Raw genomic sequence first — 24841 nt, 5'->3', positions numbered from 1 at the left:
CACATCATGACGTTTTCTTGGCAGACTTTGTACATCCCATTGCCTTCCCCAGTCATCTACACAAATGTGTAAGAGTAATGATACTACCCGGGAGTTTAAAAATGACATTGGGAAATTCAGGGATGGGGCTTGACTCCTGTGCCTTAATATCAACCTGTCATGCGGAAATTAGATATTGCAGTTTTGCCTCATCATGATATGTGAGGAACAGTATTGGCTGCAAAATGTCTTGCAGGTCAGTCTACTGCTAAAAGCACATGAACTGGGACAGTAAAAAAATATAAGGCAATGCAAGTTGCATCCTCAGCAGATGTCTCATTCCCCCCTTGCCCCCACACCACACCATGTCATCAGGGACAAAATGTGTGAATGAGTGGATGTTATGTGTGCATCACATATCTGTGTCATGGAACATCCATTAGATAGCAGCTCAACAGCGCCATGGGGCATTCAATGTGAGCTGTCCTGCTTGGCTATTGTCCAGTGAACTTCAGAGAGCTCATGCAATTATAGATGGCTGGGAAACTGACACTGCAGAATCCCGCCACTGGCCTGTCAGAACTCAAAAGTGATAAATATAGCAACCCCCAACTGCTAAAAAGATTTTGCAAGCATTTGTACAAGGTACCCCCCTGACTGACAGGGACATATTGGCACATATATTCTGTCTCTCTTTGCTTAGGTCTCGCTATTTTGTAATACAGTATGAACTGATCCCCAGCCCCCACAGGTAGAGATAACAGTGATTCTCTTCCAAGAGAGACTCTTGTTTTTCTGACATTTCTCTTAAAGTAGACTGCATTGTTCAAGTCTACGATTCTCCTTTTCAAGAGGGCCTTCATTCCTATCCGGACTCCTATTGCATGATCTCATCTGCCTAATGAAAGCAATTCACTTACCGACTTCCTGCTTACAGCTTACCTCTTCCTTGCAACGTCGAAAAAGGAACACTTTTCACCTGCTGCTGGAGGTGAAGTCTAAGAAAGAGGTCTCTTCTTGGTCATTTGTGTTTGATTTCGCTTCTCACTCTGCTTCCCATAAATATGTGATTGATGGGAGTTATGGGATTATTCCAAAAAGAGGGTTCAGTTCAAGAATTCTCCAGGGTTGGCGGATGTGGCGGAAAGATTTGTGTGCACCGTTAGCCTGAGATGTGGCTTCATCTATACTAATTATTCCATTCTTTCCCTGCATTTTGTACAAAGCCATGGAAATGAATGCCACCTCTGGAAGTGCTGAGGACCACCATGGGAACTATAAGCCAAGGCTGGTAAGTAAGTGCTCCCCGATAGCAACAAGGAAAGACAGTCAAAGGTAGCTAATTGCCTTTCATGCCCAACTGTACTAGATATGGTGGATTCATATGCAGAATTGAAATATCTTTGCTAATGGTTTGTCCTTGCCACCCTTCTGCCAAGAGTTGGAAGAAATTGAGAAAATGTAGTCAGGAAAGTACAATAATGCAGAATGCAGAGCTAGATTTCCTGGCTGTAGATAAGAAAATGCTGGCTGGAAATTTGTTGCTGGTTACAAACAAAAAGTTAATGCTGAAAGCATTAATTGGTTCATTGATGCCAGTAATTAATCCATCCATCCCAGTCTTTTAGTCTGATTTTAATCAAGCAATCCCTATAAAAAAGTGTTCCATCCAGACAGTTGTGTTGCAAATGTTTTTATGCCTGTATAATATCTATGGGAACTTAGCACGGTTTAGCTAACGTCCCCCATCCAGGTCCATGGACAGTTTGAATGCAGCCTAACAGCGTGTCAGCTAATTGCACAAACCCTATTATTGGTTATGTTATTGCTTCCAGAGATGTATCTATGCAAATTTGCGTAAGCAACATGAAACTGGGACAATGCAAAGCCCATTTTTACTGTGATCCATTCCCATTGTGGAAGGCAACCAAGAAAATGCTTTCTCACAGGACTCACATAGGGGTGGTAATGTCTAAATGGCCCTGCAGTTATCAAAATAAATGATGGTGGGAGAAACTTCATGCTAGTTAGCATTCCATCTCTGGTCATGGTAATCATAGGATTCTATTGTTCTAAGGAAGGGGGAGGGATTCTGAGGTCACATAAAGGAATGAAGAAGAATTACTTCTGACACCAAAGGGCAACAACTGGGATGCAGTGGTTGGGCTTTGATGATGACCATATATCTGGAGGAATGCATCCTCGCTCAGGTCATATCAGCTAGTGACTATAGGAGATCTGGATCTCTGAAAGGGTCAGCTCTTCTTGTTGTTCACCATGGTTGACTCACTGATGACTCACTGCTAAATGTGTGAGCTGACTCCAGTGAGAAGCAGTCACTGGAGGAAATACAAGGTGAAATGATCTTCCCATGAGAGCTGGCTCATTCACCTATGCAAATAAAGGATGAATATGCACTGGTGAACTAGGCCTATGAATCAGATACTTTCTTTTCTTTGTGAAATAAGAAGCCCTCATGCTCAGATTTAATGGAGGGCGTAAAAAATGCTTCATCTGAACTACATACGTATTTGTGCATACTATCCAAATGATGTGGCGGATTCTGACTTCTTATGCAAGAGGTCTGCAACACTGGCTCTAGAGTCAGGTGAGGTCTCAGTATGGGAACCAAGTATGACTCTTTAAGAAAGAAAATTAAATCTTCAAGTTATACTGGAGGGTAGGTGAGGCACAAGAATAACCAATATGTGAAGAGATCAGCAGGCAAAGATGTTTATGGAACTATAAAACTTCTTAGAGTTACAGAAGGGGAAATTATAGAGGTCAACTGCAGCATCCAAGTGTGAACCTGGCACAGATTTATATCAGTGCACTAAAAAATAAGCACATAATATAGATCCAAATAGGCAGCCGCGTTAGTCTGAAGTAGTAGAACAAAATAGGAGTCGATTGCACCTTTAAGACCAACTTAGTTTTATTCAGAACGTAAACTTTCATGTGCGTGCACACTTCTTCAGATGAGAAATGAGGTACACTAAGCAGAGCCACTTATAGCTGGTGGGGTTCGGAATGCAAAGTGGTAACAAAGTTAAAATCCAATAGCAGAATAGTAAAATTAACAAATTCAGAAAACCTTTGATCACTCTGTGCCACACGGTGGCCAATAAACCCAAGTGCCATCAATAGGTCCACCAGTGGAGCTAGAAGCCCTTACGCTGTGCCGCGCCCCCCAAGTGCAAGAATACAGAGCATCACTGCCCCAGGCAGAGAGTTCCAACAGTAAGCTGTGCACAGGGCAACTTACTGTGAGACCTTGGTGTGATGCTTCCTAATCATGGATTTGCAAGAACCAGTGTTTGGACTACAGGAACTTTATGGCTTATTCGTCAATGTGCCAATTATCAGTAATTTTAAATTATATCTTTTCAGTCATGCAGATAGGGTCTCTTATATTGATTCTTTGTTAACCTTTTGCTCTGGGTTTTTTTTTTTCATAAATTGTAAAAGATTTAATTGTAAAACATTGTAGACACTTCTATAGATCCCCTAGCACAGAGGGAGTGCTACAGAAGCAAATGACCAACTTTGTGTCCATCTTAGTGATATCAGATTCCATGCAAACAGAAGGGAAGTTCAATCTGTTCCTGTCGTAAATGTCACTAGGAACTGACATGATAAATCACAGCCCCCCTGAAACATAATGCTGCAACATGCCTACTAGCCTAGGGTTGCCAGCTCTGGGTTGGGAAGTGTTGTGGTGGCACCTAGGGAAGGTGGGGTTTGGGGAGGGTATTATCTCTGCCTTTAAAATCAACAGGACTGGTTTACTCCTAGTTTAATTTTCGGTTTCTCTTATCTAACGTGACTCAGACGCTCATGATTCGCTGATGGACAGAATGTCCTATGTGAAGCTGTTATGTAAGTGACAGGAATCCTTTCTCAAGCCAGTTCTGTCTGGCTGGACCAAGAAATGCTGGTATTAATCCCACCACTGAGTCTGCCATAGTGGTGGGAGAAGGCTGATTTAAGTTCAATGTACAGGAGTAGCCTTGCATAGCCTAGGTGGATTTTTTTGGGATAGCAGCCCCTCCCATGCATGCACAACAGGGTTTAATACAATCCAAGGCTTACTCTGTAATTTATTCCCAGGGCTTCTCGGCCCTTGTCTCCTACAAAAAATGAGGGGAGCTATTGCAGTGCATTCCATAACCAACAAACTCCAGGACAGATAAAGACTGATTCATGTTTCCAGCTTCTCATGTGAGTGGGAAGTTTGGGACACAACTTCCTGTTATGAGTTTCTTTGCAAGAAGAAAGAATTTTGTAGATTTAGGATACCTTTCATAAGGAACAGATTTTTAAGAAAGTAGTAATAGTAATAATTCTCACCATTTATTGTGTTCAGCAAACTTTAAAGTAGTTTAATTATATGATCATAAGAACATAAGAGAAGCCATGTTGGATCAGGCCAATGGCCCATCCAGTCCAACACTCTGTATCACACAGTGGCAAAAAAAACCCAAAACGGTGCCAGATCTCTGACAGTCTGAACTCTGCTCTCAAGACACTCCTCATCTCAGGACACAGAAAGAGTAGCTGAAGGATGGAAGAAACATCAGAGTAGCCCTGACAACACTTTAAGTAGGGCTGCCAAGTTCCCACCAGGATCCCCTGCCTGGGAGGGCCCCCAACCCACCAGTACGAACCAGGCAGCCGGGAGATCCCCACCCCCGAAGAGCCCTAGTGCGATGATGTCACCCAGAAGTGATATCATCACGCCGGGAACTCTTTAGGGCTCATACTAAAAACTCTATGGTACTATAGAGTTTTACCGCGAATCCTGGAGCGTTTCTGGTGTGAGTTCTAGAACATCCTAGTGTGACATCCCCAGCACGATGATGTCACTTCTGGTGGAGGGACTTGGCAACCCTAACTTTAAGTTAGGCCAGTGGTATTATGCCCACAACATAACAAGGGACTTTCCACTTTGCAACTGGATTTTAATGTGTGAAATGGCAAAATCCACTTGCAAATCGTCACTGAAGTGGAATGAAACTGAATTATTTAGCATTAGGGTTGCCAGGTCTATGTTGGAAAATAACTGAAGACGTTGGGGGTGGATCCAGGAGAGGGTGGGGCTTGGGAGGGGAGGGGTCTCAGAATGATACAATGCCATAGAGTCCACCTCTGAGAGCAGCCATTATCTCCAGGGGAGCTAATCTCTGCCAGCTGGAGATCAGCTGTAAAAGTGGGAGATCTTCAGGTCTCACCTGGAGGCTGGCAACCCTCTTTAGCACATGATGCAGATCAGTGTAGGCTGTGCTAACTCCCTGGCAAATGTTTAATATAGCATTTCCAAGTATATATTTGTTTTATTTGTGCAGTGCATTTTTAAAAATTTAAAACATTTAAAATCATTGTTTTTATGTTTACACGTAAAAGATTTTATGATTAAAAACACATGGATTGTGCATCACTTATGAAAAAATTGTGAATGGCTTTGAGCAAGTCACTACTTTGCATCTTAAATTACTTCAAAGTTGTTCGGATAATGGAGGCAAATACTTGGGGCGCACTTGGGAATATTATAGTAATCAAGATCCCCCCACAAGAATAATGGGAATTGTAGTTCATAGATAATATTCTGTGTTAAAAGATCCCAGCCCCTTCCTCAGATAAATATAATTCCTGAGATTTACTGATAAAACTGCAGTTTACTAGGGTTGCTAGGAAATATCTGGGGACTTTGAGGGTGGAGCCAGGTGACTTTGGGGGTGGAGTTAGGAGCAAGGTTGTGACAGGCACAATTGAACTCTGAAGGGAGTTCTGGCCATCACATTTAAAGGGACTGTGCTCCTTTTAAATGTCTTCCCTTCACTGGAAATAATGGAGGATAAGGGCACCTTCTTTGGAGGCTATTAGAATTGGACCCCCTGGTCCAATATTTTGTGTTTTTTAAATGTTTTTTAAGGGCACCAGATGCTATGCTGAAAATTTGGTGCCTTTACCTCAAAAAACAGCCCCTTCCTCAAATTCCCAGATACCCACCAATTGATTCTCCATTATACCCTATGGCATACCCTATGATAACTCTAAGTGGAGGGAGGGTCTCCAAATCAGGGGTTCCCCTGCCCGCAACTGGGGATTGGCAACTCTGATTTCTGGCTTGCCATTCTAGCACTGAAAATTAGCACAGGAGGAAGAAAGGAGAAATAAATTTTATTTGTTTAGATCATCTTTCTCCTACCTTTCCTTAAGGAGCTCAGAGTGTTGCACATGGTTTCCCCTTCCTCCATTGTATCTTCACAATGATCTGGTGAGGCAGGTTAAACTGAGAGGCAGTGATTAGTCCAGGGTCCCTCAGTGAGCTTCCATGGCAGGGTGGAGGTCCAGTGGCTTGCAAAACAGTCCACACCTGGCTGGCAGAGTAAAGCTACAAGAGCAAAACATTTGGGCTGGTTCTCATTACGAATAAGCCTTGACAGACTGCAGGCAGCTATGAGTGTTCATGTGTAGTCCACAATTAATTAACGCAGGAGGTCAGGAATTGTGAATTCCAAGTGGAGACATGAGGGCAACTTTCAAAGAGTCTTTGTTTTTAAGATAATGAGGGCCTGCCTCTTCCCTCATTTCCTGTGAGGCATCTGTTGCCATAACAACAGGCCCCCTTCTCCAGCAGGCTCCTGTCATCAGATAGCAGTCTCCAGTTGGGACCTGGAGATCCCCCAGAATTACAGCTCATTTCCAGACTACGGAGATTAGTTCCCCTGGAGAAAATGGATGCTTTGGAGGTAGGGTTGCCAGCCCTCCAATGTGGGAGGGGTTTCCCCTGCTTTTGTGGGCTCCTTGCCACCAGACTGCTGGCTGGTGGGGGCAAATCCCCCAAGCAAATGTCTGGAAATGTGGAAGTGATGTCATTGTGCTGGAAATGATGTCATTGTTCTACCAATGTTCTAGTTTTAGGACAAAACTCTATGGTAAATTTGGGCTCAAAGCATACAATTCTGCCAATAAACTAGAGTATCACTGTGAGATGTCAACAGCATGATGTCTTCACTTCTGGGTGACATCACTGCACTGTGTGCAGGCAGCAGAAGCTCCCAAGAAGGCCCAAAGATCCCCCCACCAGGAAGAAGGCAGGACTTGGCAACCCTATTTGGAGGGTGGACTGTATACCCCATGGAGGTTCCTGTCCTCTTCAGGCTCCACCACAAATCTCCAGGAGTTTCCCAACCTGAATCTGGCAACCCTCCCTTTCCCATCCTCTGCTGATGGCCAAGGGGGACCTGGCAATGCTACCTCAGTTATTCCAGGACACAATGTGAATACCAGTGCACAGGTGCTGTGCTGTCCACATAAGGTAAAGTGCAATGATGGTGTTTGTTGCTGTCCTGCAGGCTGTATTCTGCTCTGCCCTAGATTTTTCTCAGCACCGGGACTGGATTCAGACAGGCAGCCTCTCAGCTTAAAAAAAACCTGGCACAGTTTGTGGTGCCCTGCCATAAGTAGACAGCGCATGCCCAGTTACTGAGAGACGCATGGGCTGCGGGTGACCAGAGGCGTGGTCACACCGCTTGTGCCCTTGGAAAGCACTTGAATGTCACACCTGGGCCAGTCAGATGGCCCGGAAATGCTCCATGCAAGCGCTTTCAGCAGTTTTCCAATGGGAAGTACTCAGTGACTTTTTAAGGCAGAGTTGAGGTGGTGGGAGTGCACTTCCTGCTCAGGGCGGGAAGGTGAGTGCACTTCCCACTCGGGGTCCAGATGTGCACATGAAAACACATATTTTAAATCCAGGGATGGGGAGTGGCTATGTCAGGCCAAATTGTCCATCTGAATGCAGCCCTGGAGAGGCTTTTCTTCCATTCTCAAGTAGCCCACCACCATCACCTGACCTTTGTAGGAATTCTCCACTGGGAGGGTCAGAGCTCCCAGCTTCCCTTCCAAGATATAACGCCTGCTGGTCACCACTGGGCCAGTCTACTGCCTTGCACACCCCTGGAGAAATAGCCACTTGCCAACTGCCTGACTTCCCCCTGGCACTCCTTTTAAAATAATGTGTCCAAGATGGTGGCAGTCTATGTGATACAGAGAACCAGGACCGGTATCTTAAGTTATAAAATATTTAATAAAAAGAAAATGTTCACAACATACTTTTAGCATAGCACCAGACTGACCAAAGGAACCAAATAAATGAGTAAAAACACAAGCCCTCTGCCCCTCTCTCTATACATGCTCCATCAGATGTTAAAATAGGACTGGCTCTTTAGCTTAGAAGTTCTTGATCTCTACAGACTTTCCTACAGTTTGGTGTAGTGGTTAAGTGTGTGGACTCTTATCTGGGAGACCTGGGTTTGATTCCCCACTCCTCCACTTGCACCTGCTAGCATGGCCTTGGGTCAGCCATAGCTCTGGCAGAGGTTGTCCTTGAAAAGGCAGCTGCTGTGAGAGCTCTCTCAGCCCCACCAACCTCACAGGGTGTCTGTTGTGGGGGGGGAAGGAAAAGGAGATTGTGAGCCGCTCTGAGACTCTTCGGAGTGGAGGGCGGGATACAAATCCAATATCTTCATCTTCTTCTTCTTCTTCTTTACCATGAAGCTTGCTCCAGTTCTTTAGGCAAGCACATGGTCAATACCTGCCTTCCCAGTGGTGAAGTCTGTGTGCGCTCATCATCTCTGCACCCAAGAAAAAGAGCCCCTTCCTGCTGCAATGAGTTTTTGTCATACCTGTTTCTCTGTCCTCTGACCAGGTCGCACCAGGTCATAGAGGCCTTTCCTGGAGATCTCTTGAGAGATTTCCACCCTGGAGTCTTTCTAGCACTTCATTCCTCGAAATCTCTGTTCCCTGCTAGGAGGAAGGGGGAAATCTTGACCCACTCATTATCTCTCCTACCAGATTTATTAGCATTTGTATGAAGGTGGGCCAGCCCAGGATATGTCTGGAAAGCAGCTGCATGGATGTCTCCTTTTCCTGCTTGTTCTCTTTCCAAGGGGGGGGGGGGACCTTTAAAAACACAAAGTGGAGGTTTTGCTCCTTTCAACTCTCCCAGGAAAAAATGCATTTCTTTACAATGTAGATCCTTCGAAACATACAATGCTATTATTTACCCTGGCTGAATTCCTGTGCTTCACATTGTGTAGTAAACTTTTAGAAAGCCACAAAGAAGAAGCTAAATAGCCAGAAGAGGTGCAACCTAAAACTGAGACTTCCTGATGGGATGAGGATAGGGTAGCCAACTCCAGCTTGGAAAATCCCTGGAAATTGGTGGCAGTGCCTGGGGTGGATGGTGTTTCAGGATGGGAGAAACCTAAGCTGGGATGTGATACCATACAGTTCACCCTTCAAAGCCACCATATCCTGCAGGGGAACCAATCTCTGCAGTCTGGAGATCCCTGTTATTCCAGGAGAGCTCCAGGTACCACTAAGGTTATCAACTCTAGGGCTGAATACAGACAGCCTATTTGAGTTGACACATGAACTCCCCACAACTGGATTTATATTGCGTGTTAAAATGTGCACATCTGGGTGGTCCTGCCTTGCTCCCGCTCTTATGTCATTCTCCAGTGCCTCTCCGTCACCTTAAAAAGCTACCAATTAAGTGATAGCAAATCTCTGAAGCACTTCCTTGTTGCCTTTCCCAGCTGTCTGAGCGGCCGGGGACTGCCTCCCATGCGCTTATGTGATCTGACTGCTCCTCCAGAACTCGTGCAGCTTGTCCTTCTTCCGGCAGCGGGTGCTTGCTATCTGACCACCCCAGGATGCCTTGGGCTGTGCTGGCTTTTTTTTCTCAGTTGGAAGCTGCTGCCCCAAACTGACCAGCTGAAGTCAGGTCAGGGCCTTCCCCACAACCTTAGGAAGCTGATTCCACAGCACAGGTGCAGCCGCAGGGAAGTGGGGGAATAACCCACAGTTTCTCATCTGATGACTGGAGGTGCCTTGTGAACACATAGACTTGTACTTTAAAACCCCCCAAAACCTAGCAACTCACTCTCCAAATGTGCTAACAAGACACACCCAAAATAGAGACAGCTACCAAAACAGGAACTGACTCTGGTAAACAGAGATAGCTGGAGCATATGGAAGAAGGATGCCATTAGTATTTGCCTCAAAACATCTTGGGACCGCTGTATTAGGTGCTAGTATGATTTAGCTAGCTGTAAGATTTACTGTATCTCTTGGAGGAGAGCAAGGCTTGCAGAAAACATATCAGGATTGCACTGGCTACCTGCAATGTATGGCCCCGTCACTTCTGTTTTTCCTTCCTCCATTTGTAGTGAAGTTTTCCATGAAATTTTCTTCGCCCCTTCTGGCCCTTTTCAAGAGAACTGGAAATGAAATGGTGGCACAAGTGAAGGGAATGTCAGGGTGAAAATATAATGTGGGGAGCTACAGCGATGAATAAAAGCATAAATAATTGGGTGGGGGAAGAGAGATAGATTCTGTAAGAAAGTGAACAATGATGAGAAAATGGAAAATTGGATCACTTCCAGACTGTAAGCTTGTTGACATTTATTTTGGGGCTTATGGAATATTTATACTGAAGGGGAAAAACAACTGTGCATGGTCGGGGGTGTTGCTTTGTCGTCATTTCAGGAAAATAGGGATGAAGAGATAGCTCATCAGCATGCAGAAGAAGATGGATCACCAGTGAAGGCCAAGAAAAAACAGAAGGACATGATCAAAGAGCTGAAAATCTTCCTGTGGAATCCAGAGACAAGAGAATTTATGGGCAGGACAGCTCATAGCTGGGGTAGGTGAAATATTTCTTTCTAGGATATGGGAGGTATCCATCTTGCTGTCTGTATTCTATGATGGATGCATTGTATCCTTCATGCCTCTTAAAGAAAAACCTAGACAAGTTCTGGGTGTATGAGAGTTACTTCAAATGTGAGCCTGTGGTATTTCCCAAGCCCAAGCAAGTTATATAAGGGGGGCACTTTGGAGTGACTTGCAAAATTGTCCTAGTGGCACTACTATGGCAAACAGGGCTCACCAATGGCTAAAAGAGATGTAGCCAGAATAAAGCAATACTCTAGGTAGAGGTGTTGAGCTGCTGAATCAGGGGTAAAAATTTAGTCAAAAAGTGGAACCCTTAAGGAGTTAGGCAAAAAGTAGAACTCCTTATATAGGCAAAAAGTGGAACTCTTAAGGAGTTATAGCATCTTTACAGATACTGGTGGGTCAAAATGTTCTCAGAGACAATGTAACAGCTGCAGAGAAAAAGCTAAGGCAGCTGTGGATGTCTGAAATCTGTGTGACTGCAACAAGAACTTACAATCAGATGAATTCCCTACAGGAATGTCACTGCGGTGGTCATGTGTCAGATATAACATGCAGTATGACACCTAGGTGGTTTTAATAATAGCCTTCTATAACCATCAGATATGGTTGCCTAATGCAGAAAAAGAAGATGTGGTAGAAGAATGCTGTAAAGATAAAAGGATGGTTCAATGCAGTGATTATTCTTGACAATCAGGAGTATTTGTGTGGTACTGAATGTTCTTGTGGTAAATTATTACATACAGCAAAGGCAATACTGTCAGTAACCTATATATTGATTCCTGTATTGAAGGAAGAGAGGAGTTGGAAGCTAGGTAGGTAGATAACAAGTGGGGTTTCTGAAATCCATCACATTTGTTGCCTTCTTCTCCTAAGGGACACAGGGTGATTGATAACTTTTCCTTCCTATTTTGTTAATGCAACAACCCTGTGAAGCAGGTAAGATTGGAAGACAGAGACAGAGTGATGGGCTACCTAGTGAGCATACTGGATTAATAGGGGTTTGAACAGGGTTTACCTAGTTTTATTACAAAACTCTGTCCACTACACGACATGATCCCTCAGAACCAATTCATGAGCGTGATGAAAAGAAGTTCCAGATCAGAGACTCTCAGTACTAGCATCAATTAGGTCTTCCATGATTATCAATTAACAATTTTCCTTCCTAATTGCCTTGATGTTTTCCTCTGTTCAAACAGAGGCTCTATACAATTTGGCCCTGAGACAAACACACATGTAGTGTAATCCTAAACCAGAGTTATACTCTAATTCTATCAATGTAAATTGGTTGAAAAGGGTGTAACTGTTCTGGATTGCATTGTTACAGATTCATTTGCTTCCCCAGTTTGTTCTCAGGACTAAAAATTCCTCTAAACACCTCAAGAATGCAGAGGGCAAAAATGCACATCTGTGCTCTCAAAGCTTGTTCTGAACCTGGAGTCAGGCTCATTCGGGGGGGGGGGAGTTGACAAGTTATGTTGACGATATTTTTATTGCTTCGGGCATTGGATTTTAATCCCCTGAGATTGGGCAGCCGTTTTGTACTGCTGTGCTTTCCCTTAGCCGTTGTGACATCATGGAAAGGTGTCATTTTATGTCCCTGTTGTCCCCCTGGATGAGTTATGGAAACAATGTGCTTTGAATACCACCTGGCCCAAATTTTTTAAAAAATCATCCAGTGGCCCTCGCAGGGCAGGGATGCTGGGGTTCTGGGAATAGTATGTGTAATTCCCCAATGCAAACCATCTCACACTCATATGGGTTCAAGGGCCAGATTTTCTGGCCAGTAGCTGATTACCCGAGAGGGAAGGCAGCATGGTATTGACATATATCATCAGATCTCAAACTAAGCAGCATCATGGGAAGCCACCAAGGAAGACTCTGCAGAAGAAGGCAATGGCATTCCACACTTGCCTTAAAAGATACTGCTGGGGTTGCCGTATGTTGGTTGCAACTTGACAGCACTTATGTACATTGCTGGTTACCCTGGGATCATGGCTGTGTTTCTTGACTAAGATAAATTCCATGTGGATTTGACAGCAAATTGTTAACTATACTAAAATTGGGGAGAAATATAGGCACTGTTACTGCAGTCCTGGCAGCTTTCCCTTCTTTGTAGAGTGAATAACTAAAGTTATTATGCATGAACACATTCCCCTTGCTATGTCCCAGATATCCCAAGAGAAAGTATTTTTCCTCTCAAAAAGCCAAACCAAAGCAAGGTATCTAAACCTACCAGTGGCTGTTACCAATGGCAGATAGAAGCAGGTCCTGGTGAATTAATTTGCTTTGACTCCAAAGCGCATTGGTTTCATAGCCCACAATGTAGTCTGTGCCAATGGTGAGCCACACTGTTGATTTGCTGTAAGGAAGACTGTGTACATTCGAAAGTATATTTATGTAACAAAGACACCTTGAAACATGAGAGTAAACCAAGTGATTTGTAGAGGACAGTACAGACAGGCAATGCAGCTTGAGGTCAAGATCACATGTGGACAGACCCACCTCACTGACTGGATCCCTAGAGACCTACTAGGCAGACCAAAAGATGCTCAAGCTGACCCAGCAGCTATATTACACATTCGGTAATCGAAAGAATGTGCTCACAATAGAGCATAAAGGTGAGATGACAACTTGCATTCATGGAGGGATGACTGAAGACAAGCTGGATTAAAGTATTTTAAACATTTGTACCTTGCATAAACTCTCAGTAACAAGACTCCTGAATAATAATAATAATAATAATAATAATAATAATAACGTAGTTGTGGCTAGCAAGGGAAAAAGCAATTGAAATATTTGGCTCAAGGCATCTTACACTAATAAAATATCATCAGCCACTAGAAATCAGCAAACAGTAGAATCCAACAACATAAAACCCCCCAATTTTAAAAATCACTGACCCCCCCTCCCCCAGTAGATCACCTATTAGATCAATATTGCTCGTATATTTCACTGTGCCTAGATCTTCATTGCTCTGTGTGCCTTCTGTGTGTAGAAACCTGCCAGGAATTGTGTAAGCAGAGGTGCTGAACCCATTTTTAATGAGGGACGGATCTGACATAAGTGACACCTTGTCGGGCCAGGCCATGTAATGGCAGGTGGGTTGAGGGAGGGGAAGGGGTCTTCTTCCTGCTGAGAAATGGGGGAGGGGGAGATCTTCCTTGTGTGTCTGTAGCCTGGCTGCAGACCAAGGCTGGAAAATTTGCAGTGGAAATGCAAGAGGAAGCCCAGACACCCCATGCCTCTCAGCCAGTATGGGAGGCGTGGGGATTGAAATCTTCCTTAAAGCTCAGCTGGCTTGTGCCTCTTTGACTGTTGGAGAAGCACAGGGCAGGGTGGGGTGGAGTTCTTGCTTCAGCTGGAGGAAAGCCCAGCTGGCCCATGCTTCCAATAGTCTGAGAGGTATGGGGTGGGGGTGGGGTGTCAGTTGCTTGCAGGCCATAGCAGGGCCCTGCACGGGCTGGATACGGCCCGCAGACCACCTGTTTGACAGATGGGTTGCAGATTGGCAGAGCAGCTGTTCAGATTTGTCACTTCATGAGTGAACAGTTGCACAAGTTGAAATAAGTACAGTGGTGAATGCAGAGCAGATTGTTAGCTTGCCTTCCCTGACTGGCTATTCCTGTAATAACATAAAAGCAAAGGTGCATATTCATACCAAAGGATTGTAGATAATATCAGGCATGCCCATCTTTTTGTGTGTGTGTTCATTTCTGAATCGAGACTAGCTGTGTTTGCTCTGTGTTTTGAAAGGACCAATGTCGTTGCAATGCCATGGCAACTCATTGTTGCATTTCATATTATATATCAACAATGTTTTTTTTTCCCTGTTTTGCAGGCCTAATACTTCTCTTTTATCTAGTTTTTTACCTTTTCTTGGCTGGAATGTTTGCATTTTGTTTGTATGTAATGCTGATTACTCTGAGTCCATACACACCTAGGCACAGGGACAGAGTTTCTCCACCAGGTGAGTGCTTGAGCTCAACAGATTTGCTTTTCTATAGTGTCTTTCTTAGGCCATTTATAAACAGCTTTGCACTCTAAAAAGGCACAAACAGGTGTATAGTGAAAAATCAAGCTTAAAAATAAATAAAATAATATATGGAAAAACAACAACACAGAAACAACCAGAAGAGCAGAGAAAACCAGGAGAGGGGAAAATGAAGTACGTACATATCAAAGCAGAAACACAAATCAATCCACAAAGAATCTATCTGGGGAGATTATTGCCTAATGGGGCATCACCCCTGAAAAAGCCCTCTCTCTGGTTGTCATCTGCTTGATCTCCGGGGGTGAAGGGACTCAGAGAAGGGTGTCCAGTGCAGGTTTCAAAGGCTGGGTATATGGTCTGTATGGAGAAGGAAGCCCTTAAGGTACCATCATCTCAAGGCATGTAGGGCTTAAAAGGTCAAAGCCAGCCCTTGAATTGTGGCCAACAGTACATGACATTTATTGCTAGGGAAACACTTTTAAATTGGTCCATTCAAGGTTGTAGTCAGACTGCTGTATTTTGAAGTCTCCATGCAGTGTAAATTTCTATGGAGTTAAGTGCATGGTTTGTTGTTACACCAAAAAAATATTAAAAAGCTTCCTCCCTTCCCTGAATGTAATGTTGATATGCTAAATCCAGTCTTGTAAGGAACCCTTCTAGAATTATTTGCTCACAAGCAGCTTTATTAAAATTAGTCATTTGTGGACTAATGTGAAAGAAAAAAGTTGCAACACCTGCTAGCCTTGAAGGTGTTTCTGACTCACCATCCCTGTCTGGGACAGTGGTTGTTTCCAAATGTAATTAAACCTCTTGCTACACATTTGGAATATGAATCCTTCTAAACCCTACTCTATGTTGCTTCCATTGAGACTACACTATAATCCAGAATTGATGAGCTCCTCGACACTGGATTCATAACTCAGCTTTCTCTTTTCTATTGCAGGAGTTATGATTAGACCACACGTTGAACATGGATTCATCATTACTTACAACTTATCAGAACCCAAATCGTGGCAACCTTATGTGAAAAACTTAGAGCAGTTCTTAGGAGGTGACTGTCTCCTTCAGATTATACCCTTTGTTAAAGCCCACTTGATCCTTAAACTGGATTAAAAAAAAATAAACCGACCTTACAGCTCTACCCCAGCTATATGTCGGCTGGTAATAATTTTTTTTTTGAATAACAATTTTATTTCATTTGAAGTCTTTCCATTAGAAACATATAACTAAACAAAACAAACAATGCCAATCAAACAGCTTAACATAAGTAACATTCAAGCATTTAGATTGCTAGCATTAGTCTTATTTGGCATTTGAAAACACAATATTCTTCTTCTAAGTGCGTGAACCAAAACGGCTTCATATCACTAAGGATTTATTTAAAGATTTATTTATTATTTTATTTAGTCAATTTGTATTCTGCCCTTTCCCAAGAATGGGCTCAGGGCAGATGACATCATTTTAAAATAACAATTTAAATTATACAGTTAAAAACAAATAAAATAACAGTATATAAAGTAATACACAAGTTCAGAGTAACCAACTGGTTTTCAAGAAATAAAAACATTGATGTATTTGGAAGGTTTGTAGTCTTCAAGGATAGCGTCCAAGGAATGTTGGAAACCAACATTCAAAGTAAGTAGAGTGATTTGACAGAGATTCATTATTAATAATATGGTCCAATACTTTATCTTTTATTAGATGGTTCCAAATTATAGAAAACCGGTATGTCGCTGTTGTTTGATGGGTCTTTGACCATATTAAACATTGATAAACATTAAACATAAACAAACAACATAGAAAACCAGTCTCTGAGGGTGGGAGGATCCTGAGTTTTCTGGTAAGATGCAATCAATGTTTTTGCTGTTGATAAAAGTACAGTTATTTGTGGGCTTGCGACATCACTCCATTGCTTTAGTAGTACAATTTCTGGCTTAAGAGGGATTTCATGTCCTGTTATATTCTGAATTTCAGTCAGAACTTGGTGCCAGAAATTCCTTATGTTGTTGCACTCCCATCAGCAATGAACGTATGACACTACGGGCGTTTTCGCACTGACCTTAATCGGCAGTGACGTCCCTCTTCACCGCGCAGGATCTGCGTGGATTTCGCACCAATTGCTACGGAGCACCCGGAAGAGCCGCAAAGTCCCGTGGCTTTTGCGGCGCAAATGGAAACTGCCAAAAACCAGTTTCCACGCCCCTTCCAGTTAGCTAGTAATCATGACAGGGGAATGGGGTGCAAGATACCAGTTAGAATAGATACTATCACAGGAGTGGAGAAACTGTCTGAGCAGAGGATTTTGAAAGGGCTTGTAGATAGATGCTGAACATATTTATGAAGCAATGTCCCACTTTGTTCAATGGGAATTAATTTCAGTTGAGTGTGCATAGATTCATAGATTCTTGCAGTTTGTATAGTTGAAAATGCCTCCTAGTATACTTTGCAGGAAATAATTTTCAGAGAAAGTTCCCAGCTGTTGTTGGCCTCTTTTGACTTTTCCCTGTGATTGTTTATTTGTATAATCACAGTGTTTTGTTGCAGTACAAAACTGAAGAAATTATCTCTATGTACTATAGACTGAATGACTGGCAATCTGTGTGTGGGTATTGGGGGGAAGAACTATACCAACACCTAATGATAGATTTCAAGTATTATAGCACTCCAGTGCGATGATAGAGTTCAAGCATGTCCACTCCAGTCCAATTAAAGGCCACATACTTGCACATGTGCATTCCTAAATGAGATCATCCCTTCAATCAACCTGCCAGGACTTAATGCACAAAGCCCTGTTAAAAATGAGTGGTACTAACCTCTTAGCTGTTCAGAAAGGGTGGTGGGGATGTAGATTTGCATCCTACTCCCCTATCCCTGCTGAATACCTGAAAGGTACAATTTGGATTGCCAAATCCAGTTTGGGAAATTCCTGGAGACTTGGGGGTGGTGCCTGGTCAGGGAGCTCAGTGGGGATGTGATGCCATAGGGTCTGATTTCCAGAGTTGCCATTACTTCTGGGAAACTGATCTCTGTATTCTGGAGATCAGTTGTAATTCCTGGAGAACTTCAGTCCCCATGTGGAGGCTGGTAACTTTTGGTACAACCAGGGCTTTTTTTGGTAGAAAAAGCCCAGCAGGGACTCATTTGCATATTAAGCCACACCCCCTGACACCAAGCCAGCTGGAACTGCGTTCCTGTGCATTCCTGCTTAAGAGAGAAAAAAAGCCCTGTGTACAACTGCTGCTTTTCTAACAGGGCTCCACATGAACAATTCTGGCTGCTGGGCAAGGAAAAGCTGGATCAGAAGTAGCATATTTAAGACACCAAAATGGGGGAGGGCCTATGCATTGCCAGAACAGATGCCTGGGTGGACAGAGGTTTGCTTCTTAATCTTGGTACCCAATCTCACAAAGACAACAACCTATGTTGATTGTGTAAACCTACCTTTCACTGTCTGGTTTTCAGATTTGTTGTGTATTAACAATATAAGAGAGGGAGAAGATGACTTGATGCCATTGAATATTTAATCCTTGCTTAACACTGTCTTGACATAATAACTATATTAACTGTCTCTATTAACTTTAGCTTATAATGACAGTGTTCAAGAAAGCAGGAATGCTGTGTGCACACCGGGCAATTATTTCATTCAAGACACTGGAGAAAGCACCATGAAACGTGCTTGCCAATTCAAGCGATCCGTGTTAATGAATTGCTCAGGGCTGGAAGATAAGACTTTTGGCTACTCCAAGGGACAGCCATGCATCTTGCTAAAGATGAACCGAGTATGGAAAAAACTAATTTACTTTTATTCTTTTGTTATGTGTCATGGAATGCTGCAAATGCATTACTATCCTGGGACTGAGGGTGCTGGATCTGTCCAGGATTAAGTCTGCTCCTATAACCAAGCTGATCCTGTGAAGATGACAGCCATCTCCTGGTGTTTATCCCCATCTTTTATTAGCCAGAAGATATTGGCTGTAACTATGCAGGCTCCTTTCAGCTCTTAAGGTTAAAAATCTACTGCACTGGCAGCCTTCCCCCCCCCTCCCAAAGTCCAAAAGGACTGCCCTATAAAGTCTGTTTGCTTATTTTTTGTTGTAGCTCAAGTCTGTTCTGCACATGCAGCAGCTTGGGAAATGCTACCACTTTAGACTGCAGTGTTTTTAGTGTTCTGTATAGCAACCTTGGACTTTCTTGGTGATCTCTACTCCAAGTTTTTAGTGTTCTTTTCTATTTCAAAAAAATCAACAACTTCCATGCAAATAAAAAACAAACACTGTAGGGAGAAGACTGGGTTGAGGTCTTTCCCGTTTACATGTAAAGTAGCTGCTTGCACAGAGTTTTTTTTTTAATGGGGCTAGAGGTATTTAAAAGTATTACTCTTCTGCAGTCTGATGTAGTACTGTCCACATTAGTATCTCAGCATTCTACTGTCTCATGCCTCAGCATGTGTGAATCAAGAGCACAGAAAAAGGGGTTTGGGGCTGCAGTGTATTATATACAAGAAAACAAGGCCCGTTAGTGGGAAGGAATGTGTTTATTTGTGTAAAATATTGCTGTCCTGATTTTGGGCCTAACTAGTATATACGAAGTGGGATAATACAAATTAAAATTGCAGCATAGTAAACACACACACATAAAAATAAACCAATAACATACACCATAGCAGCACAGAACAAGACAGTGAAAAAAGGGGGTGGGACCTCAGCAATGGCCTTTGATCATTGGACTTTTATCCTGCATGCACTTTGGAATAGCACATTTGTCATTTGCTTCCTACCAGCCAATAGTGCTGATATATAAATTCACTAGCTGACAGAGAATGCCTTGTAACAACGGTGCTGCCACTAAGAAAGTCTCGCCAACTTATCCCACCTCTGATGCTGAGGGCACAAAGAACAGGGTTTCTAAAGATGACCTAGACATTTGGGTTCTTTCATATGGGAGGGGTTCTGGTTAGCACTTGGAGTGGAGACCACCAAGAAAGTCCAAAGTTGCTATATAACCTTCTATATAACTTTTTTGGCCTTGAAAATCCTATGGGGTTGCTATAAGTTGTTTTCAACTTGACAACATTTTCCTGTATGGGAGAGGGCCCTTTATGTAGTCTGGCTGTAATAGCCAGTATTCTAGACCATCTGACAGTTCCTAATTCTCTTTAGAATCCAACAGACCGACATAAAGTGTACAATGATTAAAACATGTCCATTCTGGGGGCAGTGGCATCAGGGGATGTATAACTGCTGTTACATCCTTTCTGTTCAAAAGAAGTTGCTGCTGGAGAATATATCTTAGTAATGGTAATATATTGGAGTTTTTTTGCTGTGAAGTCACAATCTTATGGCAACTCCAAAAGGTTTTCAAGGCAAGAGGCATTCAGAGGTGGTTTGTCATTTCCTGCCTCCATGTCATGACCCTGGTATTCCTTGGTGGTCTCCCATCCAAATATTGACCAGGGCTAACCCTGCTTACCTTCTAAGATCTGACTAGCCTAGCCTAGCTAGTAAAATGCATGCCACTAAAACTGATAAAAGAAACATGGATAGTTGGCTTGCTGAAACTTCTGTTTTATATTGGTAACCAAGTGTTTTTTTTTTATAATTAATATACATTGGCGTGATCTTAAAACACAGTCCTAAGTATACTTGCTCTGCGGGCTCCAGCAGAATTCACTGGATTCTTTCCCATATAAATGTGTTCCAGAGAAGGGCACAGGATTGTTGTCAATAGCTGGATATTGGTCTACTTAGTTTTAAAGAATCAAAAAGAGATGCTCAAGCTAAACCAATTGCTCAGCATTGGAGCAATTTATGTAGAGCCACTGGACTCTTGCTGTACCAGCCGTAGGAATGATGCCTTTTAACCCTGGCAAGTATTCAGCACTTTCTTTCCTATGTACAATGATTAAAACATGAGGCTGAGCTTCTACATTTGCTGACCCTATACAGCTGGCTTACCCTATTTTGTGGGATTCTTTGTGTTCTTGTGTTTTGTTTTTGAAAAAGCAATTTAAAAGCTCTTGTTTTCATAGATTATTGGCTACCGGCCTGGTTATGGGACTCCAGTGACAGTGGAATGCAAAGTGCAGGTAACGACTGTCTCCTAATAATGTTATATATATATATATTTTTAAAAGCAAATGCCTGGAAACTGTTACGCTATAAGAAGGGGCGGGAGCTATCTTTTCTAAAGCAAAAGGCTTGTGTGTTTGTTAGGAGCAGGGATGACAGATTGTATATTATTTTTTGACTGCACTCCTTTGAGGAATAAGATTTAGCTCATTTTCAAGGTTTAAATCCCTTCATGAACATTGTCTTGTAATGCCTGTCAAAGCAGAGAACAAAAAATGGAGCAGTAGGAAAAAAATATTTTTGTTCCATTCTTTCACTGCAATAAGATGGAAGCATTCTGAGGTTGATCCCCTGATGTAGCAGCTTGGGAAATACATAGGGATTTTTGAGTGAAACATAATTTTTAAAAACCCTTTCCCCCTATTGCACCATCACTGTTTTTTCTTCTTGCTTTGACTTTGTATTGATCTGCCTCCCTACCTTGCAATTGTGATCCTTGCCTAAGGCCTGTAAGGGAAGCTAGACTTTCTCTGATCCTGACCAGACAGGTGATGGAAAACTGAAGATGAAAGGGCAGCAGATAGCCTATGATCACTCCAAGTTAGAGGTGAGAGCTGAACTGGGAGATTCCTAGCTCATACCATTGTGTGTCCAATGACACCTTTAAGACCAACAAAGTTCTGGGTATAAGCACAAGAAAACTTTATTTTATACCTACAATTAAACCCTGTTGGGCTTAAAGGTGCCACTGGACTCAAACTTTGTTTTGTTTTGTCAGACCAACACAGCTACTTACCTGAAGCTACCGCTGTGTGTGTAAAGTGCCATCAATTCAAAGCCCACTTATAGTGGCCCCAGCAAGGAACTTTCAAGGCAAATGAGAGGCAGAGGTGGCTTGCCATTGCCTTCCTCTGCAGAGGCTTCCTTGGTGGTCTCACTTCCAAGCGACCTTGCTTAGCTTCTGAGATCAGGCTATCCCACGCTGCCTTCCCTCCCAATTGCTCACAAGATTAGCTTCTGCCTTTGACTCTCTTTAGGAAGGGAAGAGCTGTGGTTCAGCAGTATAGCACCTGCTTTACATGCAAACAGTTCCATTTCAATCCTCAGCATCTCCTGTTAAAGGTTCCTCAACAGCGGGTGCTGGGGAGGGCCCTTATTGACTTGAGAGCTGTTGACACTCAGAATAGTGGATCAGATATGCATCTGATTAATAAAAGTTCATGCAGGAATAAGCACTATTAGCCTTTAAGGTCCCGCCAGACTTATTTTTGCTACAACAGACTAGCATGGCTGGGATTGAACAGTACTGAGGCAGATGGTGTAAGGCAATTTCATATAAGATAGTCACAGTGCTGTGTTCTATGCTAAACCTCCTTGAGCTGGAGCATGTGTAGAAAGAGAAAGGTAGAGACTTCATTACCCATGATGCTCTTGCTGTTTGTTCAGGTACCCCAGATTTTAGTCTATTTGTAGCAGTTTGCAGTGGAATTGCATATCTAATGGCTTGATGTTTAGGATAGGGATGCCCAAGTTCAAAGCCCTGCCCATCTGTAATGATGCTCTTTTGTAAACTGCAAGCACCTGTCAGATCTTCACAGGATGAGTCCAAGAGTCATCACTGTTGTTGTGAAAGATCCACTCCTGCAGCAGTGCTGGGTGAGGCATACCACTTTGCTTCCCCCATTTCACCTGCATTTATTCATTTGGGATCAAAGGAAGATGTTCCTGTGCAATGTACTGAAGCCTTATGTGCATTAATGGATTGTTGATGTTGCCTCAGGCCTGTATCATTAGCTCTGGGCATCTAGTCCAATGATATAAGGCTGTGAAGCATTTTGATGCCTCAATTAAAACAGAGCAATAGTTGGTGAACATGAAGGAATTTGGTATGACCTTGTAGCTGAGTGGTTGAGTCCTTTCGAGATGTTCTTTCAAAGTTAACATTTCAGCAAATGGGACACTGCAGGAAGACTTTGTACACTTTACACATCCTTCTACTCATGCTTTTAAATTTCAGAAAAGTAATCACAGTGATATCCAAGCAGTGGAGTTCTATCCAAGCGCCACATTTGATCCCATGTACTTTCCTTACTATGGCAAACTAACACACGTAAGTAAAAGTACAGCTGTTGAATTAATACATCATTTGTTTCCCTGGCTGTGAATAAGAGCTGTTTTAAACGTAAAGGCAGGGGAGTCATTCTAGACAGATGCAGCAATAGATGTTGTGGCAGTGTTATGTATGGGGCAGAAGCTCCGCAGGATTTTGCTCAGCTCACCAATTGAGGTGAGCTCACCTCAGCTGACCTTGAGAAGCTCTGTGGCAGTCTCTTCTGATGTAAGGTACCACTGCTCAACCACCCAAAAGTAATGAGTCCTACATAGGCCTCTCTCATCTCTGGCAACAGCTGGAAGACTCAGTTTTCCTTTTTCCCTCACAGAACTCTGACATCAACTGATGTCATCCAGTATCAGGTTTTCAGATTCCTTTTAGTTCCTGGACCCAAGAGAAAGCTAGTGATCTTTCAGTTGGTTTTGGCCAACTTCAGCATGGGCGGTGTCACAGTTACATTTATTTCACAACATTTATACCCTGCCTTTCTGCTCCTTATCAGGGTCACCTGAATCCAGATACTTCCAAACACCATCAATAAACATCCAGCATGTGTAGGTGATATTTTCCTTCACTGAGCACAATCAGTTGATGATGCCAATGAAGAATCAACAAACATGCATGTGTGAACCAACCTGTGAGCTGTGTCCTTTCCTAGGGAAGGGCAGACTCAGCCACAATTATAAGCACATTAGCAACATGCTGGTCTTGCAGCTGCAGTTTCAAGTACAACTGGTGTAGAACTATGGCAGGGAAATGCATCATGGGCCTACTGGAAGGGGGGTGGGAATCACTCCAGCAAAGAACCTAATGCATTCCCAGTCAGGCCTGATTTAGAGACCTGGTGGTAGCTTATAAATCCCCAAGCAGCTTTGGGCCAGGATCTCTGAAAGTCTCCTTCACCCTCATTAATTTGTCGAGGGCTCAGTTCTTCAGCTGGAGCTATGGCCCATGCATCCTCACTGACAAAAGGGATCTGAGTGTGTGGGACAGAGTTTTTTTGGATGCTGTACCCAGGTTTCAGAAGTTCCTTCCCAGAAAGTGCCTTTGATCCTTATCTTCTTAGTCTCATGGCCTGGCCTTTTAATTTATTTTATTTTTATTTCCCCCCTAATTCACCAGTGCTATCATCTGGGGGTTCTTTTCTGCTCACTGGTTTCTCTGTGATGGTTCTACTGCTAAATTTTGTGATGTTTTTAGGTTTACTTTATATCCTGTTAGCTGTTTCAAGGGCAGTATAGCATAAAATCATAGAGTTGGAAGGGACCTTTTTTTTTTTTTTTTAAAGAAAAGCAGGATATGGTGATTCCAAGGAAACAAGCAAAATAAGGAGCCCAAGGAGACTTCATCCTTGTTCAGATTCTAGTCCATTAAATGTACCTGAAGCTATTCTGAATGGGACATTCCGGTTTCACCTGCCTGCATCTTCTCTTTTTCTAGGAAAACTACACATCACCGCTGGTGGCCATCCAGTTTACCGTCACAAAAAACACCTCTATATCCATACAATGTCAGCTGAATGGAGTAGGCATCATCAATAATATGCATCATGACCGTTATTTGGGGAGAATTATTTTTTTCCTTAATGTCAATTATTAGACCTGAGAAGTACCTGGTACTGGGCATTTATTTTCCTTATTTTTATGATAATCAGATATCTTAATGGAAAATGTCCATAAGCAAATGACTGGAAAGTTCAGGCTTTGTTTTAGGGTAATATTTACATTTTCTGCCCCCAAATAATTACATTTCATAAGTTATAGATTGTAGTACTAAAATAACTTACCCTGCCTACAGACACACAAGTCAGGAGAGAGGGTTATTCTTTGTTTTTTAAACACACACAATATAATTCAAGTAGATTCCCACGGTTGCATAAAAAGGGGCGTTCAATATCCAACTGTCATTTTTTTAGCCACTACATCAAAGTTCCAATGGAACCATATG

At 42.8% G+C, this 24841-nt stretch overlaps 1 protein-coding gene across 1 annotated transcript; it reads left to right on the top strand.

Moving 5' to 3' along the window:
* Positions 1-1205: 1205 nt before the first annotated feature.
* Positions 1206-24493, top strand: LOC132578973 (protein ATP1B4-like). The gene is made up of 8 exons (XM_060249127.1): positions 1206-1270; positions 10534-10690; positions 14561-14689; positions 15657-15764; positions 18296-18492; positions 20742-20798; positions 22799-22891; positions 24335-24493. Exons 1-8 carry the CDS (start codon positions 1208-1210, stop codon positions 24491-24493), a joined length of 963 nt encoding a protein of 320 aa, XP_060105110.1. The 5' UTR covers positions 1206-1207.
* Positions 24494-24841: the final 348 nt, after the last annotated feature.

The sequence above is a fragment of the Heteronotia binoei genome, chromosome 11, assembly GCF_032191835.1.
Source record: "Heteronotia binoei isolate CCM8104 ecotype False Entrance Well chromosome 11, APGP_CSIRO_Hbin_v1, whole genome shotgun sequence".
In the NCBI taxonomy this organism is placed as follows: Eukaryota; Metazoa; Chordata; class Lepidosauria; order Squamata; family Gekkonidae; genus Heteronotia; species Heteronotia binoei.
The sequence above is the reverse complement of the archived record's forward strand: the minus strand, read 5'-3'. Positions and strand labels throughout refer to the sequence as shown.